The sequence below is a fragment of the Mirounga leonina genome, unplaced genomic scaffold (genome assembly GCF_011800145.1).
Source record: "Mirounga leonina isolate KUSES-001 unplaced genomic scaffold, KU_Mleo_1.0 Mir_82, whole genome shotgun sequence".
Taxonomy (NCBI): Eukaryota; Metazoa; Chordata; class Mammalia; order Carnivora; family Phocidae; genus Mirounga; species Mirounga leonina.
The window spans coordinates 12051149-12073602 of record NW_023270825.1 but is presented as its reverse complement, the minus strand read 5'-3'; the positions used below and the strand labels follow the sequence as shown (position 1 = coordinate 12073602).

The following is a 22454-nucleotide window of genomic DNA, read 5'->3' as shown; positions in this document are numbered from 1 at the left end:
GTCACGGGGCGGGGGGAGTCACGTGGCCGCACTGGACGGTCACGGGGACGTGCCCACCTCACTATGCGTTTCTCAGACGAGAGTGAAAACAGGATCTTTTCAACTCCGGTCTTGGCCTGGTTAATTTGGAGTGATCTTTTAAAACTGGAGCCAGCCTTTATTCTATTTCCTTTAGGACAAAGGGAGGGTTTTATTAAGCCCCAGTTTAAAACAAAAAATCTGATTCTTTGCTGACACACTGAGGAAAGTCCATTTTCGCGACTGTGTGCCCAGTGATGAGTTCTTAGGCAGATATACCTTCACGAGTGGCACGTTATACATTAAAATTATTGGAAAAACCTGTGTGTATTCTCACCTAGGAAGAAGATAATATCTCCTTTCCATATCGGCATTAGAAAAGGAAAAAATGAAGGGGCAGGGTGAATACAAAAGAGGAAGGGTAAACCAGTGGGAAAAAGATAACTCGTGTGTCTTGGTCAACCTTGGGAGGTAGAAAAATCAAACCTACCATGAACCTGGGTTGGAAGTAATAGGTCTAAGTAATAGCTTAGAATATCTAATGGTGTTGCTGTGAAGGTATTTGTAGGGACATATTCTGGGTGGAGTTAAATCTATAGAACCCTGTATGGAACTGGGAAGAAGGCTTTGGAGATGTTCTCTGGTATATGGAGGTTTCTCCTATAGTCAAACGGAGCAAAATGCATTGATAAGAGTTTGTCCCAAGCAAAACACCTTCTCCTTTCCCCATAATTCTGTGTGTAGAGTGTGGCATCTATTCTTAAAACAAGGCAAACAGCCTCAATGCATTATATCACTAACCTGTCCAAAAATACCTTTAGAATTCCCAAAGGTTCTGAGTGACACATCAGCTTCAAAATGGTCTGGAGTCAGTTTATGTATAAAGCCCATGTGGTCGTAGTACAATGTGAAAATCTTATCGGAAATAGATCCAATTTTACTGTATCTTGTTAATCCTATTAGGAAAGAAACAGAAGTTTCTTGATACAGTACATAGACAACTTTCAATACCATACCTTGGGGGGGAAAACCCTTCACTTAAACTAAGGGGTGGGAGTAGGGCTTCGAGACTCCAGAATTAGTAAAACACATATTAGTCTTTGTTAAGTCCCTGGGAAGTCCTTTCCAGGCTGCATCTCATTACAGAATCTGTCTGCTAAGAGGTGAAGGACCGAGGCGGACGAGGTAGAGGCCTAGAGAAGGGGAGGTGAGCGCCCTCTGGTGGCGGCTCCTCTTCCTGATCCAGGAAACCGGACACCTGCATAGGTAGGAGGCAGTAAGAAAATAACCCCGAGAGACGCAAGGAGAATTATCCGCAGAGACCATTAGGTCATTAGCTATCCTAGGATAAATATGTTGAGCCAGATTTGGTGTTCTGTGTTTCTCTCATGCCTTAGGGCAACATGTTAAGCAGGACTGGCAGTAATCTGGTAGTACATACAACAAGCATGCACTGAACCAGACACGGTCCAGAGAGAGAGCCACCTCCCCTGACTGGAGCCAGAGAAAAAGCTCACGTCTTGAGATGCAAAAGGCTGATTTCCACACCCCCACCCCAATTTGGCCAGACTCTCCTGGTCTATTCTTCTGTCCCTGACCCCTGAACATTGGAGCACCCTAGGACTCAATTTTTCGATCTCTTCTCTCACGATCTCTGGAGATCTCACCCATTTTTATGTGAATGATTCGCAAATTTAAACCTCCTCTCTCATCCAGATTTGCATATCTAGCCTCCTGCTGACAGCTCCAGATCCATGGCTGTCAGGCACCTCACACCAAACTCATCCCAGACTGAGTTGCCAATCCCCAGGCAAACTCCTCCACCCTAGTCTTCCTCATCTCCATCACAGCAATTGCCATTTTTCCTGTTGCTCAGTCCAAAACCTTGGTGTCATTCTTAACTCCCCTCTTTCTCTCACACCCTACATCTGATCCATCAGCAAATCCTACTGACTCCCCCCTCAAGATAGAGAACCCAACTTCTTCTCACCACTTCCTCCTGTCACCCTGCACAAGCCAGTATGATATGGGAAGAGGTTTATTATGAGGAATTAGCTCATGCAAGCATGGAGGCTGAGAAGTCCTGTGATTGCTGTCTATAAGCCCGAGAACCGGGGGACTGGCTGGCGGGAACTCCCAGTCTGAGGACAAAGACATGAGAACCGAGAACCAGAAAGACGACTGGTTTAAGTCCCAGTCCAAGGACAGGAGAAGACTGATGTCCCAGCTCACAAGCAGGCAGGAAGTAAACAGGGTGAATTCCACTTTCCTTCACCCTTTCGTTCTACTCAGGCCCTCCAGAGATTGGATGATGCTCACCCACACTGGGAGGGCAGTCTGCTTTACAGAGCCCATTGATTAAAATGCTAATCTCATCTGGACACAGACACATTCAGAAATCATGTTTCCTCTGGGTACCCCTTGGCCCAGTTAAGTTGACTCATAAAATGAACCATTATAATTGCTGTGGTTCAATATGCCATAGTTCATCTGTAAACATACAATACACTTTTTTCACATTTTAACTTTTATAATTGCTGTGTCTTGCAATCACTGTCCACCAGGTGGCACCCACGCTACAGTGGTCAATTTGCTACACTTGCATGACTTGGTTATCAGCTCTGTATTGTCTGTCGCTTGGAGTTTCCTGAAACACTAGTATAATAAATGTTGAATTTTATTGATGTTTAAAATGCCTTCAAAAATATTATAATTTGGGACGCCTGGGTGGCTCAGTCCGTTAAGCGTCTGCCTTCGGCTCAAGTCATGATCCCGGGGTCCTGGGATCGGGTCCCGCATCCGGCTCATTGCTCAGTGGGGAGCCCGCTTCTCCCTCTGCCTGTCATTCCCTCTGCTTGTGCTCTCTCTCTGACAAATAAATAAATAAAATCTTTAAAAAATATATTATAATTTGGCGTTGAAACAAACTTACTGTCTGTGCAGTAAGAGAGGAAAACAAAGCAGGGCATATATATATATATATATATATATATATATCAATAAAGCAAATGACACTGGAAGAATTACTGCAATCTCACATTTCCTTGTACAACCACAACCAAGTGTTTTCTAGGACCTAAGAAAGGAAGAAACTCACAAGTAGATGAAATTGCATTATCTTTTGCTAGTGAAATACACTCAAAATGATCGCCTTATCCCACACCAAGCAATGCAATTGTAGGCAGGGGAAATAATGTCAGAGTAATCCACCCATCACTCAGGATCACTGTTAAAACGCTGTGTTAAAGTTTAATTGGAAGTTTTTCTTTGTGTTAATAGAACAAAGTCATCTTACAATGAATTCAGATTTGGCTAAATAGAGGTTTTACAACATTCTTCTGTTGGCTTTGCTTATGAATAACTGGTTGAGTTGGTTCCAAATTCTTAGGTAATATTATTTTTCTCTGAAGGTTCTGAGAAGAATATGTGCTTGCTATTCATTGTTGTGGCAGCAAAATCCAAGACTGGCTTGTTTTTTTGTGCCTTTAAAATTGATTTACACTTTCTATTTCAAATAATTCAGATGTGTTTTTTGCTTTTAGTTTAAAAAATAACATAATATTATTGTCAATTTTGGTTTCCTTTATTTTTTTCTATTTTCAGTATTTATTCATTCACCCATCCAGCCATTCATATCAGAGGGAATGTGCTAGGAACTGTAGATGGATGAACAGCCACCACCTCTGCTCATCACTGGAAATTCCTCCAACTTGCAGTTTCTCAATCTTTAGCATCTATATTTATTTTTTTTTAATTTTTTTTTTTTTAAGATTTTATTTATTTGCGAGAGAGACAATGAGAGACAGAGAGCATGAGAGGGAGGAGGGTCAGAGGGAGAAGCAGACTCCCTGCTGAGCAGGGAGCCCGATGTGGGACTCGATCCCGAGACTCCAGGATCATGACCTGAGCTGAAGGCAGTCGCTTAACCAACTGAGCCACCCAGGCGCCCCAGCATCTATATTTATCATTGGAGATTCTTTCCACTTATTTATTCATTACACATGTGGACGTGTTTCTTATATCTATGATATGTAATAGTTTATCACTTATATGGACAATTTAGTTCCATTTTCTTTGGTGTTATTTTCACTGTTTCCAAAGTAATCTTGCTTCTTTTTGTTTCACAATATGTGCTATTTATTCTCTATTTGCCTGTTCCTCCAGATCCATCCCCAGACTTTCTTTTCTCTGCCTGCTACACTGGAAGGCTGACCCCTATGAATTGTATTATTTGTGCTGTGTTTCCAGATGCCTTCTGATTGGATTTGACCAATGAAAGGCACTAGGAGGAGGTAAGAACAAGGGAAGGAGAGAAAATCTAGGTAGTTCTTCCTGCCTTTCTCCCTACTTTAGTGATGCAGTTCTGACACTAGCTTTGAGCCTCTTACGCTATACCTCTTGCAGGGTGGCCCCTGTTCCATTCCAGCTTCGACTGGGCGTAGGTGATGCTATTGCCTATCTACTATCTTCTGTCTGTCTATCTGTCTATCTGTCTATCTATCTATCTATCACCTATTTATTAGCATTATCCCTTAAATCAAAGGGACTGTAATGGTTTTTCTCCCATTGCTAATCTCTGGTTATTTTAAGATCATTGTTGGTTTCTTTAACTTGGTCCACTGCTCTGCAAATAGTCCCCTTATAAAGGCTCTCCAGGTGAAACACTTGAGTAGAATTATGTTTCCTGCCAGGACTATAAGTGACACAGATTTTTACTAGAAATATCCCTGGAAGATAGAATATCGAGCCTGGATTCTAGGACTGAGTTGCTCACATATTTAAGGAATACACAGATCACCTCTTTGCCTGGTAGCTACTGTGAACTGGTAATCCACAGCAAGCAAGGGCATCACAATTACTCAGATTATTACTGGTGCAGCATGAGATGGTATGTCTGTGGAGGGCAACACTTTAGATGATCTAATAGGGTGGCTGTACGTGACAACAATGACAGTTACGGTTTTTACAAAGACCGTCAGGTGGTATGACTTGTATGGATGTATTAAAGAGCTTACCAAAAAAACCCCACTACTCATGACCTTGAATTATCAACTCAAGGTCACAGTAGAAAATCTGCCAGCTATATAGGGAGAAAAGAACCCTCACTTCATACCACACACAAAAATAGAAATTTCACACAGACCTATATAACAAATCTAAAAACAAGCTCTAGAAGAAAACAGGAAAATGCCTTCATAACTTTGGGATAGCCAGGACTTCTCAAATAGGATATAAAAGAAGCACTAGCCATACAAGCAAAGACTGACAGAATGAACTTTTAAAAATTAATAGTTTTGCCCCTCACAGGACACCATAAAGAGAATAGAAAAGACAGGGTATTGGTTGGGCAAAGATGTTTGCAAGTTATGTTTCTAAAAGAGGACTCATGTCCATAATACATTAAAAACTCATAGAAATCAATAAAAAAGTCATTCCATTAAAAACTTGATTAAAAAGAGACTTGAAATAATTTACCAAAAAAAAAGATGAAAATCGACCAACAAACATATGAAAATGTGCTCAACATCATTACTCATGCAAACTTAAATCTGCAGTGGGTACAATTACATGCTCATCACAACGGCTTACTATTTATTTTTTTTAATTTAATTTAATTTAATTATGTTATGTTAGTCACCATACAATAAATGGTTTACCATTTAAAAGAGTAACAATATGAGGGCGCCTGGGTGGCTCAGTTGTTAAGCGTCTGCCTTTGGCTCAGGTCATGGTCCCAGGGTCCTGGGATTGAGCCCCACACTGGGCTCCCTGCTCAGCAGGAAGCCTGCTTCTCCCTCTCCCACTTCCCCTGCTTGTGTTCCCTCTCTTGCTGTGTCTCTCTGTCAAATAAATAAATAAAAATCTTTAAAAAAAAAAAATAAAAGACTAACAATATGAAGTGCTGGTGAGAAGGGGGAGCAACTGGAATTCCTTCATATTGCTGGTAGGGCAGTCATTTGATACAGTCACTTTGGGAAAATGTTGACAGTACTTAATATTTTTTTCCACAAAAAACTAAACAAACGGGCGACTGGGTGGCTCAGTTGGTTAGGCGACTGCCTTCGACTCAGGTCGTGATCCTGGAGTCCCGGGATCGAGTCCCGCATCGGGCTCCCTGCTCGGCAGGGAGTCTGCTTCGCCCTCTGACCCTCCTCCCTCTCATGCTCTCTGTCTCTCATTCTCTCTCTCGCAAATAAATAAAATCTTAAAAAATTAAAAATTAAAAAATTAAAAAAAAAAACTAGACAAACATATACTTTATGAGGCAGCAGTTCTATTCCTAGGTATATACCAAACAGAAGTGAAAGCTCTTTCCAGCAAAAGACTAATACAAAAATGTCCATGGCTTCTCTATGGTAAGCCCCAAATAGAAACAATTCAAATACCTACTAGGAGTGGAATAGATAAATATAGTATTCAGACAATGCAAGGCTACACAGCAGTGAAAAAGAACAAATTGTTAACACATGCATCAATATGGAGGAATCTCACAGTTATAATGTTGACTGAAAAATAAGTCAGACAAAAAAGAATATGTATACTGCATAATTGTATTTATGTGAGGCTCAAAACCAGATAAAACTAATCTATGGTATTAGAAGTCAGAATAATGGCTACCCCATGAGGGAGCTTTCTGGAATACTGCAAATGTTCCATACCTCACTCTACTTTCCAACCCCTCCTAATATTACTCATAGTCATTTTTGTTTGTTTTGTAATCATATGATGGCTGATCATTAGATTCTTAAATGCTACTTCACAACCATTGTCTTAACAAGTATTCCAGCAAATACACCAAAAGATTAACCTGATACTAATAGAAATTGAATAAAGGTTTTGTTGACAGAATAGAGAATACATAAACACAGTGGTGAAGATCTGGGCAAACAGAGTAAGAATTTGGTGTTTTCTTCTTATCCTTGAACAAGGGAGGACCAATGAGAAGATTTTATGATGATAACACTGAATTCTGCTGGTGGGTGTCAAGGACACAATACTGAGGTCAAGGAAACCTTGCTTTTTGAAGTCATATCAGAAACCTTTAGAAAGCGTGTTTAAAATCATATCAGAGACCAGAAGAAACTAGTTTGAAGCTAAACAGTCAAGAATGCTGACATATTAAAAACAACAACAACAACAACAACCAAAACCCAGCCTCACTCTTGTCTTGAAAACAATGTTTTTCATACTCTGGTTAGACCTAATCAGATAGCTCCAAGTTTAGCCCAAATTCCAAATTTACCCAATAATCTACAAAAGTGCTACTTGAGCATTGTTTGGAGAGACCGTATTTCTGAAGGTAGATCTCCTTGCCTATTAAGTTCCTGAATTTCAGCTTTATTTCTTTACACAATTGATAGATAGCTTCATTGTATTATGAATACCTAACAAAACGGACAAAAAAAATATGTATGAAAACTTTCATCCTCTTTGAAGAAACATAGGAGTAAATCTTCATGACCTTGGATTAGGCAATGAATGGTTCCTTAGCTAGGACACCAAAAGTATAAACAACAAAAGGAAAAATAAATTGGACTTCATCAAAATTAAAAATGTTTGTGCATCAAAAAGCACCATCCAGCAAGTCAAAAAGGTAACCCACAATGAAAGAAAATACATCCAAATCATATATATGATAAGGGACTAATATCCAAAATATATAAAATACTCTTACAACTCAACAATAAAAAGACAACCCAGTTTTAAAATGGGCATAGGATTTGAACAGACATTTCTCCAAAGAAGATGTACAAATGGCCACTAACATGGAAAGTTGCTTAACATCATTAGTCCTTAGTAAAATGCAAATCAAAACCACAATGAGACACAATTTCTCATCCACTCAGGTAACCAAAATAAAAAAAGACAGACAATAACAAGTGTTGGCGAGGATGTGGGAAAATAATGCTCATATGTTGCTGGTGGGAATGTAAAATGGTATGCCACAGTTTGGCAGTTCCTCAAAATGTTAAACACAGAGGTACCATATGACCCAGCAGTTAGACTCCTATGTATATACCCAAGGGAACTGAAAGCATATTTCTACACAAAAATTTGAACATAAATTGTTCATAAAACCATTATTCATAAGAGCTAAAAACTGTTTAAACGTCACCCATCAACTCAAATGTCCTAATAAACGAAATGTGCCATATCCATAAAATGGAATGTTATTCAACCACAAAAAGGAATGAAGTACTGATCCCTGCTACAACACGGATACAACTTGAAGACATGCTAAGTGAAATAAACCAGTATGAGCCTCATACATGGAGCACTGGGTGTTATAAGCCTCATATAAATGTATGATTCCACTTATATGGGGTTCCTAGAATAGTCAAATTCATAGGGACAAAAGTAGTTGTGAGGGGCTGGGGGGAAGGAAGAGTGGGGAGTTATTGTTTAGTGGGTACAGAATTTTAGTTTGGGAAGATGGGAGAGAGTGATATGGATGGTGGTGGTTGCACAACAATGTGAGTGCACGTGATGCCACTGAACTATACACTTAAACATGGTCAAAGTGCTAAATTTTGTGCTTAGGTATATTTTAGCACAAAATTAAGTAGCAAAAAAACAAAACCAAAATCACCAGCAACAATCAAAAAAGAAAAAAAGAACAATATGCCAAAACACACAAAAGAAAGCACTAAGGAAAGAAAGAGAAAATTTTGATGTAACAGGTCACACTACTCTACCCCCAGCCCTTTGAGGTCATAATAAGAGAAGGAAGCTAAGTCGACAAAATCCTGAGGACTCTCAGTAGTATGCTCCTAACAAGAGAGAAGTTGGCAATGGATAAGATGGTACTCAAAGGAAAAGAAATCAAGCCCTCTTGAGTGTAGCCAGGTCTATCACCTTCCAAGCCACTGTACTGAGAGAACAGGTTCAAGTGCTACCTTGAGGAGGGGAAGCAAACAGGTCTCAAGAATAATCCATCTACAATACATTAGAGCAAATAGAAGGTCTGACCAGTGCTGCAAACACTGTAATGATGAACTAGAGAAAAAGAAAGGAAGAGCAGGGATAGAAAGAAGACATGAAGAAGGAAAATGGGTAAAGAGGTAGGTGGCAGAATAGCAGAGGGGAAGGGGAAAGAAAAGGCAAAGAAGGTACTCATAGCATAAAAATATATAAAGAATCCAGTGGAGACAAAGCCTATCCCAAGAGGAGGTAAATTTTCCCCCATATTTTGCATCAAAGGACCTTAATAAATTAATAGATTCAATAAAACAAGACCTCAAAGACCTAATAATTGAATAACAAAATGAGAACGCAGATCATAGAGATACAGACGTAAATGGAGAACCATGTTCTTTTATCATTCTAGGCTCCAAGACTGATGAACAAAATTCAACCAAATTGGAAAAGATTGGGCACCTGTCAAGAAGGTCAATCAATATGAGCGGTTTCTTTTACTGCACAAATAAATTGAGAGAAGCTATATAGCCTGGATCAATGAAATCACAAAATTAAAGTAGACGGAGAGCCATATATCATTTACACAACGCCACCTCTTACAAGTCATGTGATTTTAGTTGCATCAATTTGATTTGTAAAAGTAGGCTAATATTAGCAATGTCCACAATAGCCAAACTGTGGAAAGAGCCAAGATGTCCATCAATAGATGAATGGATAAAGAAGATGTGAGATAGATATATATATAGATACACACACACACACACACACACACAATGGAATATTATGCAGCCATCAAAAGGAATGAGATCTTGCCATTTGCAACGACGTGGATGGAACTGGAGGGTATTATGCTGAGCGAAATAAGTCAATCAGAGAAAGACATGTATCATATGACCTCACTGATATGAGGAATTCTTAATCTCAGGAAACAAACTGAGGGTTGCTGGAGTGGTGGGGGGTGGGAGGGATGGGGTGACTGGGTGATAGACACTGGGGAGGGTATGTGCTATGGTGAGCGCTGTGAATTGTGCAAGACTGTTGAATCACAGATCTGTACCTCTGAAACAAATAATACATTATCTGTTTAAAAAAAAAAAAAGAGGGGCGCCTGGGTGGCTCAGTCGTTAAGTGTCTGCCTTCGGCTCAGGTCATGATCCCAGGGTCCTGGGATCGAGCCCCGCATCGGGCTCCCTGCTCGGTGGGAAGCCTGCTTCTCCCTCTCCCTCTGCCTCTGCTCGTGTTCCCTCTCTCGCTGTATCTATCTCTGTCAAATGAATAAATAAAATCTTAAAAAAAAAAAAAAAGAAGATTGCAGGAGGGGAAGAATGAAGGGGGGAAATCAGAGAGGGAGACGAACCATGAGAGATGATGGACTCTGAGAAACAAACTGAGGGTTCTAGAGGGGAGGGGTGTGGGGGGGATGGGTTGGCCTGGTGATGGGTATTAAAGAGGGCACATATTGAATGGAACACTGGGTGTTATGCACAAACAATGAATCATGGAACACTACATCAGAAACTAATGATGTAATGTATGGTGATTAACATAACAATAATTTTTTTTTTTAAAGTAGGCTAATATTACCTACTTCAGCCAGTGCTGTGAATATTAAACAAGATGGTATTTGTAACATGTTAAGCACAAATGCAGCTCAGTAAGTAGGAGGTATTATTGTCTTTTGGGAAACTCAAACATCACAGAAATTGTAAATGAGAACATAGCATGATGACCCAGGGTTCTGTTCTTTAGGGCTGTTCACAGGACCCTACTTTTGTAGACCCTAACGCTCCACCACACCTTGGAGGTACTGGGAAGACAGCAGAGCAGGAAGTACCAGGAATCTGTCTGCTCACCTGGACAACAGTTGCACTGGCAGAATCTATCTGATATAATTATTTTAGAATTCTGGAGTCTAGTGAAGGCTTACAACTTCCAGAAGAAGACTTGGATGGTAAATTGTGGTTAATCTCAGCCCTTAGCAGTAGCTACCCATCTTCCACCAAAGGCACCCGGCAGGGCTGTGCACACATTCCTGGGGCAGTTTACAGGAGCCAGCGTGCGCAAGAAGGACCCTGTCCTCCAAATATTGGGGATCTGTGTTCTGATATTTTCATGACAAAAATACTTAACAGACTAGGAATAAAAGGAGATTACCTCAACATAATAAAAGCCATATATGAGAAATCCACAGTGAACTTTATACTCAATGGTAAAAGACTGAAAACTTTTCCTCTAAGATCAGGATTGAGGCAAGGATGTCTGCTTTTTACCACTTCTACTCAATATAGTATTGGAAGTTTTAGCCAGAGCAATTAGGCAAGAAAAAAATAAAAGGCATCCAAATCACAAAGGAAGAAATAAAATTATCTCTCTTCACAGTGCTATGATCCTGTATGTAGAAACCCTAATGATTCTACAAAAAAAAATTATTAGAATAAATGAATTCAGCAAAGTAGCACAATATAAAATCAACACACAAAAATCAGTTGTCTTACACTAACAATGAATAATCAGAAAAGGAAATTAGGAAAACAATTCCATTTATAATATCATCCAAAAAAATACACAGGAATTAACTTAACCAAGGAGATTTAAGGCAACCCACAGAAGGGGAAAAAATATTTGCAAATGTTTGATAAAGGATTAGTATCCAGAATATACAGAGAACTTCTTTAACTCAGCAATTAAAAAAACAAGCAATCTGGGCGCCTGGGTGGCTCAGTTGGTTAAGCGACTGCCTTCGGCTCAGGTCATGATCCTGGAGTCCCGGGATCGGGTCCCGCATCGGGCTCCCTGCTTGGCAGGGAGTCTGCTTCTCCCTCTGACCCTCCTCCCTCTCATGCTCTCTGTCTCTCATTCTCTCTCTCTCAAATAAATAAATAAAATCTTTAAAAAAAAAACAAAAAACAAAAAACAAGCAATCTGATTAATAAATTGGCAAAGGACCCGAATAGAAATTTCTGCTAAGAAGATATACAAATGGCCAATAAACACAAGAAAAGATGCTCAATCCTTAGGAAAATGCAAATCAAAACTAAGAGACACTACTTCACATCCATTAGGATGACCACTATCAAAAGAAAAACAAAAACAAAACTGAAAATAACAAGTGTTGGCAAGGATGCAGAGAAATTAAAACTCTCTTATACTGGCAGTGGGAATGTAAAATGGTACAGCTACTGTGGAAAAGAGAATTGTAAGGTCCAAAAAATTAAAAACAGAATTACTGTGCAGCAATTCCACTTCTGGGTATATACCCAAAAGAGTTGAAAGCTCAGGGTTTCAAAGGGATATTTGTACACCTATGTTCAGAGCAGTGCCATTCAAAATAGCTAAAACATGAAAGTGACACAAATGTCCCTTGTCGGATGAATAGATAAGCAAAATGTCATGTATATACAATGGGATATTATTCAGCCTTACAAATGAAGGAAATTCTGATACATGCTACAATATGGATATACCTTGAGAACATTCTGCTAAGTGAAATAACCCAGTCACAAAAGGACAAATACTATATGATTCCACTTATATGAGGTACCTAGAGTAGTCAAAATCGTAGAGACAGAAAATAGAATGGTGGTTCCTGGGGCTGTGGAAAGGCAGAAAATGAGGCTTTATTATTTTATTTTTTTAAAGATTTATTTATTTATTTGAGAGAGAGAGCGTGTGCACGTGCAAGTGAGAGCATGTGCGGGGGTGGGTGGAGGGGTAAAGGGAGAAGAGACTCTTAAGCAGACTCTGTGCTGAGCATGGATCGATCTCACAACCCTGAGATCATGACCTGAGCCTAAACCAAGAGTCAGTCACCCAACTGGCTGGACCACCCAGGAGCCCCATGAGGATTTATTTTTTATGGGATATAGAGTTTCAGTTTTACAAGATAGAAAGAGTTCTGGAGATGGATGGTGCTGATGACTGCAGAAATTTTGAATGTATTTAATACCACCAAACTGTATGCTTAAAAATGAGTAGGATGGTCAGCTTTATGTTATGCATATCTTACCACAATGAAAATAATTTTTAAAAACCTGTCACCTCTAATAGGTTTGAGACGTTAAGATTAGTTGATTAATATGGCAGATTTTTTTCATCTATGTTCTAATCCCTGGCTCACATGTAGTTCTTACACCAATAAAAGTGAATTTCTCACCTGCCTTTGTCAAGTAAACATTTCCACTTTGGGAAACAAAAGTAATATCTGAAGTATAAAAACTATGGTAAGTATTCTTTATGATATCATCATGAAAATCAGCCAATAATTCAAAGGTGTTGCCGCCGTCGATTGAAAGCCATACCTAAGGGAATAAAAAGATAAAACCTCTCAAGAGGCTGCCCTCTGTCGGCATTAACCTGTCAGCCTGATCTTCCTACATAAGAAAAGTCGGACAGCATGGCCTTTCTCATACTCCCACATCCATCACATGCACGCACACACATACAGACTCCTTACCCACTTGGTCAACACTTTCTAGTTCCTTCCTAGAGTTTGGATGACAGTGTATGTGGCAGAGTCTCAGGTCAACACAGTGTGCATGGTGAATGTGTAAAAGAATGAAGTTATCCAATCATCTCCCAAGTGAGGTCCCCTTGGTCATAAAAGGATGAAGTGCTGGGTGTACTTGGATATGAAGGAGAGAGCTTACCTCATACTGACATAAGACTTTATGTTCCAGGCATCTCGAAAATATGTATGTGAACAATGAGCCCATTGACACTTGCAAGAGTGGGTGTCCTGGGACCTTAGTAAATCTTCACATATCCTCCACCACATAAGTTTCTCTATTCCCTCAACTTTCAGTTAAGAGTTGCTTGAAGATAAATCGGATCCTGTATTGGATGAATCCTGCTTGCTTGGTACCTCTTTTAATGGTCTAAGTCTTATTCAGATGAAGATTTCAGGTTTTTAAAGTTCTTTTTAAAAATTAATTTTAATGACAAGTTATACCTGAAAATAGGGTTTTCTTAAATTTAAAACATTGTAAATGCAGCTGAAGTCTCTTTGACCACCATCCAAATAATTTTCCTCTTTTTTTAACCTTATGTTATATAATTGTGGTCTCCTCTGTCCCAGAGGTAACCACTGTTTTATATTTTAAAATTCTACATTTATATATATGTATATATATTTTCTATAACTATGTCTTTCTATATCTGGTTGCCATCCTAGCACTTTAGGCTATCTTTAACCTTGTGCTGGATTGCATGTTTAGGGCACGCATATTACAGAGAAAATGTACTGAACAACACATGGAGACTTCTATCACTCAGAAACTAGTGCTCATTGCTGACCTAGCACAATCCATACTCTTAGACACCAGATACAGGAACCTCCAATTTTACTCTGGCTTTGGCTCCTGCAAATGTTACTAGTGAGCATGGTGGTGGGTGGGTGGGTGGGTGGGTGAGGGAAGGTACTTTGAACAATACATTCAAGATGTCATCATACTGTACCTATTGTTCTATAAGTTACATTTGCCACTCAACAAAAATATCTCAGATCATTTTATATTAGCTCGTGTAGCTCTTCACATTCTTCTATTTTGCTGCATAGTATCCAATATTATGGATATACCATCCTGGAGATACTCTATTTTCCTACTAATGGACACTTAAACGTTGTATCAAAATGTTCACCGTTACAGATAATACCACAAGCAATATTCATTGACCTGTCTCTCTGTACTAATGTTGAAGTATATCTCTAGAGCAGATACTGAAAAATTGAGTTGCTGAGTTAGAGGCTATGCATATTTGTATAATTTTAATAGAAATGCTACAATGCTTTTCAATTTCCCCGAACCACTTTATATTCCCATTAGCAGTGTATTCCCAAACCTCACAAATACTTGATATTATCAAAAATTTACTTTTAATTTTTACTGATTACCTGAATGAAAACAATGGCATCTCATTGCATTTTTTCAATTTTAAATTATTGATCCATGTACAGCTTACTTTTACTTTTCTTATATTATTTCATAATGAACATGTGTAAACTGACATTCTAACCCAAGAATTAGTATGTTGTTAGTACTTTGCATTTTCTTCTTTCTCTCCAATCCTATCATCCTGCATCTTCCCTCAGAGATGTCCCATATTCTGAAATGAAATTTGTGTTTTCACAATTTTTTTTTAGTTTTAGCAATATATATGTATGCATGTTTAAGTAATATATTGCTTAAATTTACTTTTTGCTCTTTATAAAAAGATATCATCCATATATTGTCTTCTAAAACTTACTTTTCCTCCTCTCAACATTATTTACTTATATTCATACTTGTTGCATATAGCTCAGTTCATTTGCTTTTATATTGCTGTATAATAGTTCATTATGTGAATGAACTGCAATTTATTTATTCATTCTCCTATTCATGGTCATCTGGATTATTTTCAGTTATTTAATGCTATTACTAACAGTGTCATGATGAAAATTTTACGATTTTTCCTCATATATGTGTTTCCCTTGCCAAAAAAGTGAAATTGGTGAGTCATAGCATATGCAACCATTGTAATTTACAAGATAATAATGCCAAATTGCTTTCTAAAATAGTTTGTAGTAATTCACTCTCCCATCAGCAATGGATAAGAGATCTGATTGATCCATATCCTTGTCAACATCTCATGTTGAGATGATTGTGTAGGTTTCCATCTTCCTTCTGTTAATGTGGTGTATTACATTTATTAATTTTCATATGTTGAACCATCCTTGCATTCCAGAATTAAATCCTATTTGTTCATGGTATATATAATCCTTTTAATGCACTCTTTAATTCAGTTTGCTAGTATTTTGTTGAAGACATTTGCATGAATGTTCCTTGGGGATATTGATTTCTAGTTTTCTTTTCTTAGAGTGTACTTATCTGGCTTTGGTATTAGGGTAACACTGGCCTCAGAGAGTGACCCTGAAAATGTTCCTTCTTCAATTTTTCGGTAAGAGTTTGAGAAGGATTGGTGTTAATTCTTTAAATATTTAGAACAATTCAATCAATAAAGCCATCTGGTCCTGGGATTTCCTTTGTTGGGAGGTATTTGATTACTCAAATTTCTATTCAAGTCCTTTGCCAATTTATTAATCAGATTGCTTAGTTTTTTTATTGCTGAGTTGTAGAAGTTCTCTCTATATACTGCACATTAATCCCTTATTCAATCTTGTAACTAGTTTTTGGTCTGTTCAGATTTTCTATTTCCTCATGATTTACTATTGGTAGGTTATGTGTTTCTAGGAAATTATCCATTTCTTCTAGGTTATCCAGTGTGCTAGCATATAATTTTTCATAATCTCATAATCCTTATTTCTATGGTATCAGTTGTCATGTCTCATCTTTAATTTTTTATTTTAGTTGACTCTTCTTTTTTTCTTAGTGACTATAGCTAAGGGTTTATCAATTTTGTTGAACTTTCAAAGAACCAGCTCTTAGTTTTAATGATTTTTTTCTATTATTTTTGTATTCTCTATTGCATTTATTTCTGCTCTAGTCTTTATTATTTCCTTCCATGTGCTAATTTTGGTTTGATTTCTTCTTTCTATAGTTCCCTAAATTGTAAAGTTAGGTTGTTGATTTGAGATTTTTCTTCCTTATTAACCTGTGTATTTATAGCTATAAACTTCCCTATTAGTATTGCTATTGCTGCATCCCATAAATTTGGTGTATTTTGTTTTCATTTTATTTTTCTTAAGGTATGTTTTAGTTTCCTTTCTTTTTTTTTATTATGTTGTCAGCCACTGTATAGTACATCAATAGTTTTAGATGTAGTGTTCAATGATTCATTAGTTGCATATAACACCCAGTGATCATCACAACACGTGCCCAAGTTTCCCTTCTGACTACTTCTTTGACTCATTGGTTGTTTAAAAATGTATTGATTAATTTCCATATACTTGTGAATTTTCCAGTTTTCTTTCTGCTATTGATTTCTAGTTTCATTCCACTGTGATTAGAAAAGACATTTTGCATAATTTTAGTCACTTTAAATGCGTTGAGACTTGTTTTGTGGCCTCACTTATGTTCTGTCCTGAGGAATGCTCTGTGTGTATTTGAGAAGCATTTATATTCTGCTGTTGTTGAGTGGAGTCATCTGATTACGTCTATTAGGTCTAATTGGTCTACAATGTGGTTCATGTCTTCTATGTCCTTATTTATCTTCTGTCTGGTTTTTCTATCCATTATTGAAAGTGGGGTATTGAAGGCCCCAACTGTTATGTTGCTGCTTCTCCCTTCAGTTCTTTTAAAGTTTGCTTCATATATTAACTCTGATGCTTGGTGCATGGATAATTTTAATTGTTATATCTTCTTGGTGAATTGACCTTTTATTATTATATAATGACCTTGTCTCTTATAACACTTTGTGACTTACAGTTTATTCTGTATGATATTAATATAGCCAGCCCTGTTCTCTTTTGGTTACCATGTGCATGGAATTTTTTTTTTCAATCTTTTCACTTTCAGCTTATGTGTGTGCTTAGATCTGAAGTGAATTTCTTGTAGACAGCATATGGTTGCATCCTGGGTTTTTTTGTTGTTGTTTTTTGTTTTTATGCATTCAGCTCATTTTTGTCTTTTGATTGGGGAATTTAATCTATATGCATCTAAAGTAATTACTGATATGGAAGGATTTACTATTGTCATTTTGTTTATTGTTTTTGTTGGTTGGTTGGTTGGTTGGTTGGTTGGTTGGTTGGTTGGTTGGTTGGTTTTTTTGTGTCTTGTAGATTTCTGTCCCTCCTCCTTTCCTCTCTTACTGCTTTCCTTAACATTTCATTGATCATTTGTAGTGACATTCTTTGATTCCCTTATTTTCTTGTGCATATATCCTAAATATATTTTCTTCATGGTAATCATTGCAATTACATAAAATATTTTAAAGTTATAACATTCTTTTAAATCTGATAACAACTTAACTTCATTGCATGCAAAATCTCCTCTTACACAGCTCTACCTCCCCACTTTGTGTTCCTGATGGCACAAATTACATCTTTTTATTTTATATAGTCATTAACATAGATTTTGGTTTTTAAAAGTTACCTTCTCATTTAAATTCTATACAAGAATTAAAAGTGAATTTATGCACCACAATTACATTAATACAAAATGCTAGATTTGTCCATGTATTTACATTATTGGAAAACTTTTTATTTTCATGGGACTTCATGTTGCTGTCTGATATCCTTTATTTTCACCTTGAAGGACTCTCTTCAGGTTTTTGTTTTTTTTTTTTTTGTCCACCCAGAACATAATCTTATGGAAGTTCTCTTGTATGGAGTGAGTCACTTTTCTCTCCTTTCTTTCAAGATTCTCTCTTTGTCTTTGACTTTTGACATTTTGATTATGTGTCTCAGTGTTAGTCTTTTTGATTTATTGTGATTGGAATTCTTTAAGCTTCTTAATCTGTGTGCCCATTTCTTTCCTCAATTTGGGAAATTCCAGCCATTATTTCTTTAAATAAGCACTCTCTGCCCCTTTTTCTCTCTCTTCTACTTCTGTAACTCCCATATTGCATTGATATGTCTGTTTGATAGTCCCTATAAATCCCTGAGGCTCTCTTCACTTTTTTTCACTCTTTTTGCTTTTTGTTCTCTGATTTGGTGATTTCAAACAGCCTCTCCCCAAAGTTTGCTGATTCTTCTGCTTGGTCACATCTGCTGTTCAACTCCTCTAGTGAGTATTTCAGTTCAGTTATTCCATGTTTCAGCTCCAGAACTTCTGCTTGACCTTTTCATAGTTTCTCCTTTTTATATTCTCCATTCGTTCATTATTTTCTAGATTTCTATTAGTTTTCTATCTGTGTTCTCTTCTAGCTCATTGAGCATCTTTTTTGTCAGGCAGCTAGTAGGTCTACATTTCTTTGGGGTCATTCTCTAGGGATTTATTCTGTTCCTTTGATTGGGCCATGTTTCCTTGTTTCTTTGGCATGCCTTGTCATGCTATTATTTTGAGATGTGGGCATTTGATTATACAACCACTTCTCCCAATGTTTATGGACTGGCTTCATGCAGACCCTTACCAATCAGACCAGCTAGAGGTTCTAGGACTTCTGAAATCTCTTATAAGGATGTGTTTTCTCTGGCTTGTGCTGTGTTTTTAGTTGTCTCAAATTGCCTAAGCAGTTTATCCCTCTCCTTTCAGACACCCATAAGCTCTTGCTGCCCCTGGCATGTGGGTGTAGAACTGCAGCTCTGAAGTGCTACAGTGATCCTAACTGTTTTCAACAGATTCTCAACAAGGCTGCCAGTTCCATCAGTGCTCTGAGTCAGATGAAACAGATACCCCCGCCCAGCCAGAATGTTGGACGCTCAGTTAATATTTTGTTTCTATCCTGAGGGAGGATCCCTGGTGGGGGAGATTTCCTCCAAGTTGTGCTGCATTAAGTCGTACAGGAGGAGAGGTGTGGATGGATATGGAAAATGCTGCAAGTTTTCCTACCCCTTTTGTTGGAATCTCTTTGGCTTTAGGTTGGTCTGGATGCTGTAGTTTCTCAAATGGATTCCAGAGTTCTTGCAAAGGTATTCTGCTCGGCATTTTGTTAAATTGGCGTCTCTGGAGGAAAGGGAGGGTATGAACGTTCCTGTTCTACCATCTTGCCAACATTACTCCCCTTGTTTCGGCAGTTTCCAAACAAGTCCTCTCAGTGCTCTGGGTTAGGCAAGATAGAAACCAGTCCCTTGAGTAGCCCTCAGACAAGCCGGAGTGTTGCATGCAAGGTCCACTCTTGTTCCTATCCCAAAGGAGGATCCCTTGAGCAGGAGGATTCCTCCTGGTTGTGCTACACTAGGGTGGCTGGGGGTGGGGCACAGATGGGCAAATTTTCCTGCCCCTTTTATTAGAATCCCTTTTTGGTTTTGCATTGGTTGGGGTGCTGTAGCTAATCAACTGGTCTCTAGAGTTCTTGCAAAGGTACTCTGATCTGTATATTGTTGCTGACTCAATGTGTGTGGGAGAACAAATGCCTAAAGCTTCTTAATCTGCCATCTTGCAGATCCAGAATTCTTTTTAATGAAAGTGATGCTATTTTTTTTTTATGGTTACTGTTTTTTTAAAGTCTTGTTTTAAAATGTTTTCCCTACCTTGATTTGAGAAAGATATTCACTTATATTTTCCTTTGGAAGTTTTTATATTTAAATTATTAATCCATTAGGAGTTGGACTTGATGTATGTTGCAGTATGGGTATGTATTTCAACATTTTCCATATGTAACCAATATTTCCCATCCCATTTTGAGCAATCTCTTATTTTTCCCTCAGAAGAGTCAAACAATTTTTGGCTTCTATCAACATTCTAGATATGATGGGGCTATTCGTGGGCTTTCTGTTTCATTCCGTTGGTCAATCTGTCTGTTCCTGAGTCAAAACCACATTATTATAATTACTACAACTTTTTAAAAAGTGTGAATATCTGGTAATGCAGATCCCTCATCCTTATTCTTCTTTATAAGTGTCTTGGTTATTCTTGGTCTTTTGTTTTTCCATATATATTCTTTTTTTACTTTATTTACATTTTTTAAAAACTGAGGTAGAATTGACATATACCATATATACTTTAGAATTAACTTAAACCCTACAGCAAGCCTTGAGATTTTCATTAAAGTTGTATTAGATATAGATTAATTTGAGGAAGAAATTATAAGACAAGTTTCCTATCCACAAGTATGTTTATATCCATTTCTTTATAAAGTTTTAAATGTCCTTCAATAAAGTTTATAATTTTCTACATATAGATCTTAGGAATCTTAGATTTATTCTTATGTATAGTTTTTTTAAAAAGGTACTATTTTTAAGTAATCTCTACACACAACATGGGGCTTGAACTCACAACCCTGAGATCAAGAGTCACATACTCCACTGACTGAGCCAGCCAAGTGCCCCACTTTACAGTTCTTTTGTATGTCATTTTGCTTTGTTTTGTTTTTGCTATTGTAAATAATGTCATAAAAATTATGCTTTTAAATTTGTTGCAGAGATGAAATTGACTTGCCCTTCCACATTGTTTAACTTTTCTGCTTCTTTTAATAATTTGTATGTATCTTTTAAATTTTCTATATGGGCAATCATATTTTCTGCAAGTAAATAGTTTGTTAACAACTTTTTAATATTCATGCCTTTGATTTCTTAATTTTTTTCTTTGTCTTATTGCACTCCCTTCCGGATACTCTTTTACTTCTTAATAATTCCTTGGTAAAACTCCAACTGTGGTTAAATACAACTCTCTGTCTTTTCCACTGTGTATGGGTTCCCACAACTGAACACGGAGAAGAATATTCAATAATGCTGAATTGGCCGCACTTGGAATTCATAAGCACAAAGCATAAGCAATCATACTGACTTCCCTCAGTCAATCCACTCTCCCACCCCCCACCCCCGGGCAATTATTTCACTCTGTTCTCTTTTTTCAAATGCCTAACACTCCTCCATCCTCACTCTCAAATAATAATTTTGATTTTTGTTGAGCAAATAAAAGATAAATTCCCACACCCTTCCATTACGTCTACCCAATTATCAGCTTTAGAACCCAAAAACTCCCCCTTCTTCCTTTTACTATAGGAGCTCCTAAGACCAACCTGTCTTCTAGTTCATAGAGTGCATCTCCTCTCACCTATTTAGAAATGTCACTCCAGCAATTCTTCCTCTCTCTGTCTCTCTCACCTGCACCATCAGTTTTTCTCTCTCTACTGAATAATTCCCAGCAGCACAGCCTAATTCCTTCTGTCTCTTAATCTTCTCTTGACCTCCCTTCCTCCTGCTACCATTGCTGCATTTCACTGCTCTACTTTTCACGAAAACTTTGCAAAAGATGTGTTTTTATTTGCTGTTACTAATTCCTCTCCTCTCATTCTCTCTTCACTGGGCCTTTGACCTCCCTGATCATCAGAGTGACTCTGTTCTTTACCTGATGTACAACCACTCACCATAGAATAAGTGAATGATTCACACCTACACTAGAGCATGAAATTTCATGTGTACGCACCTGATTACCATAAGCATAGAGAAAATGGCTTCGTGGATGGAATACCATTCCAACAGGAGATGAGAATGATGAAGGAAATACGAAAAGTGGAAATTTTGGTTTTAATCCTGGTTTGTTATTTTTTAGGATGCTCACAGAGGCAGTGGTGCTTTTCTAGAAATAGATAAGCAAACCATGAACAAATCAGAAGAATATTATCATTAATATTACTAGACTATGTTACAATTTCTTGTGTTTCCTGTTACTTGGGTTTTGATTAAGATAGGGACACATCCATTAACATAGCATAGAACTGGAAGGATTAACAACCATCAATATGTCTTTGTTCTGCCTCCCCCTGCCTTATGTGTCCATTTTGTAAATGTTGAACATGAAGTTCAGAAGATTAAATACTTTGTCCAAGCTTCTATAATAAATGGCATGGGAAAATTTTATTATAGAACCATTGCTGAACTCCAAAGACAGATTCCAACGCCCATGCTTACAACTGTGATGGCAAACTACCTTTTTAAGTGTGGTTGCCTGGGCTACATTCTAGTTCTATTGGATCACGGT

The 22454-nt window shown here is 37.7% G+C and overlaps 1 protein-coding gene across 1 annotated transcript in view; it reads right to left on the bottom strand.

The window, feature by feature from the left end:
• CATSPERB (cation channel sperm associated auxiliary subunit beta) overlaps positions 1-22454 on the bottom strand; it is a 95370-nt gene that overhangs the window by 34793 nt on the left and 38123 nt on the right. The window contains exons 13-15 of the mRNA XM_034992627.1: positions 21900-22052; positions 13091-13235; positions 820-974 (exon numbers count right to left, since the gene is read on the bottom strand). Of these exons, the coding sequence (XP_034848518.1) occupies positions 820-974; positions 13091-13235; positions 21900-22052 (453 nt within the window). The remainder of the gene's footprint in view (positions 1-819; positions 975-13090; positions 13236-21899; positions 22053-22454) is intronic.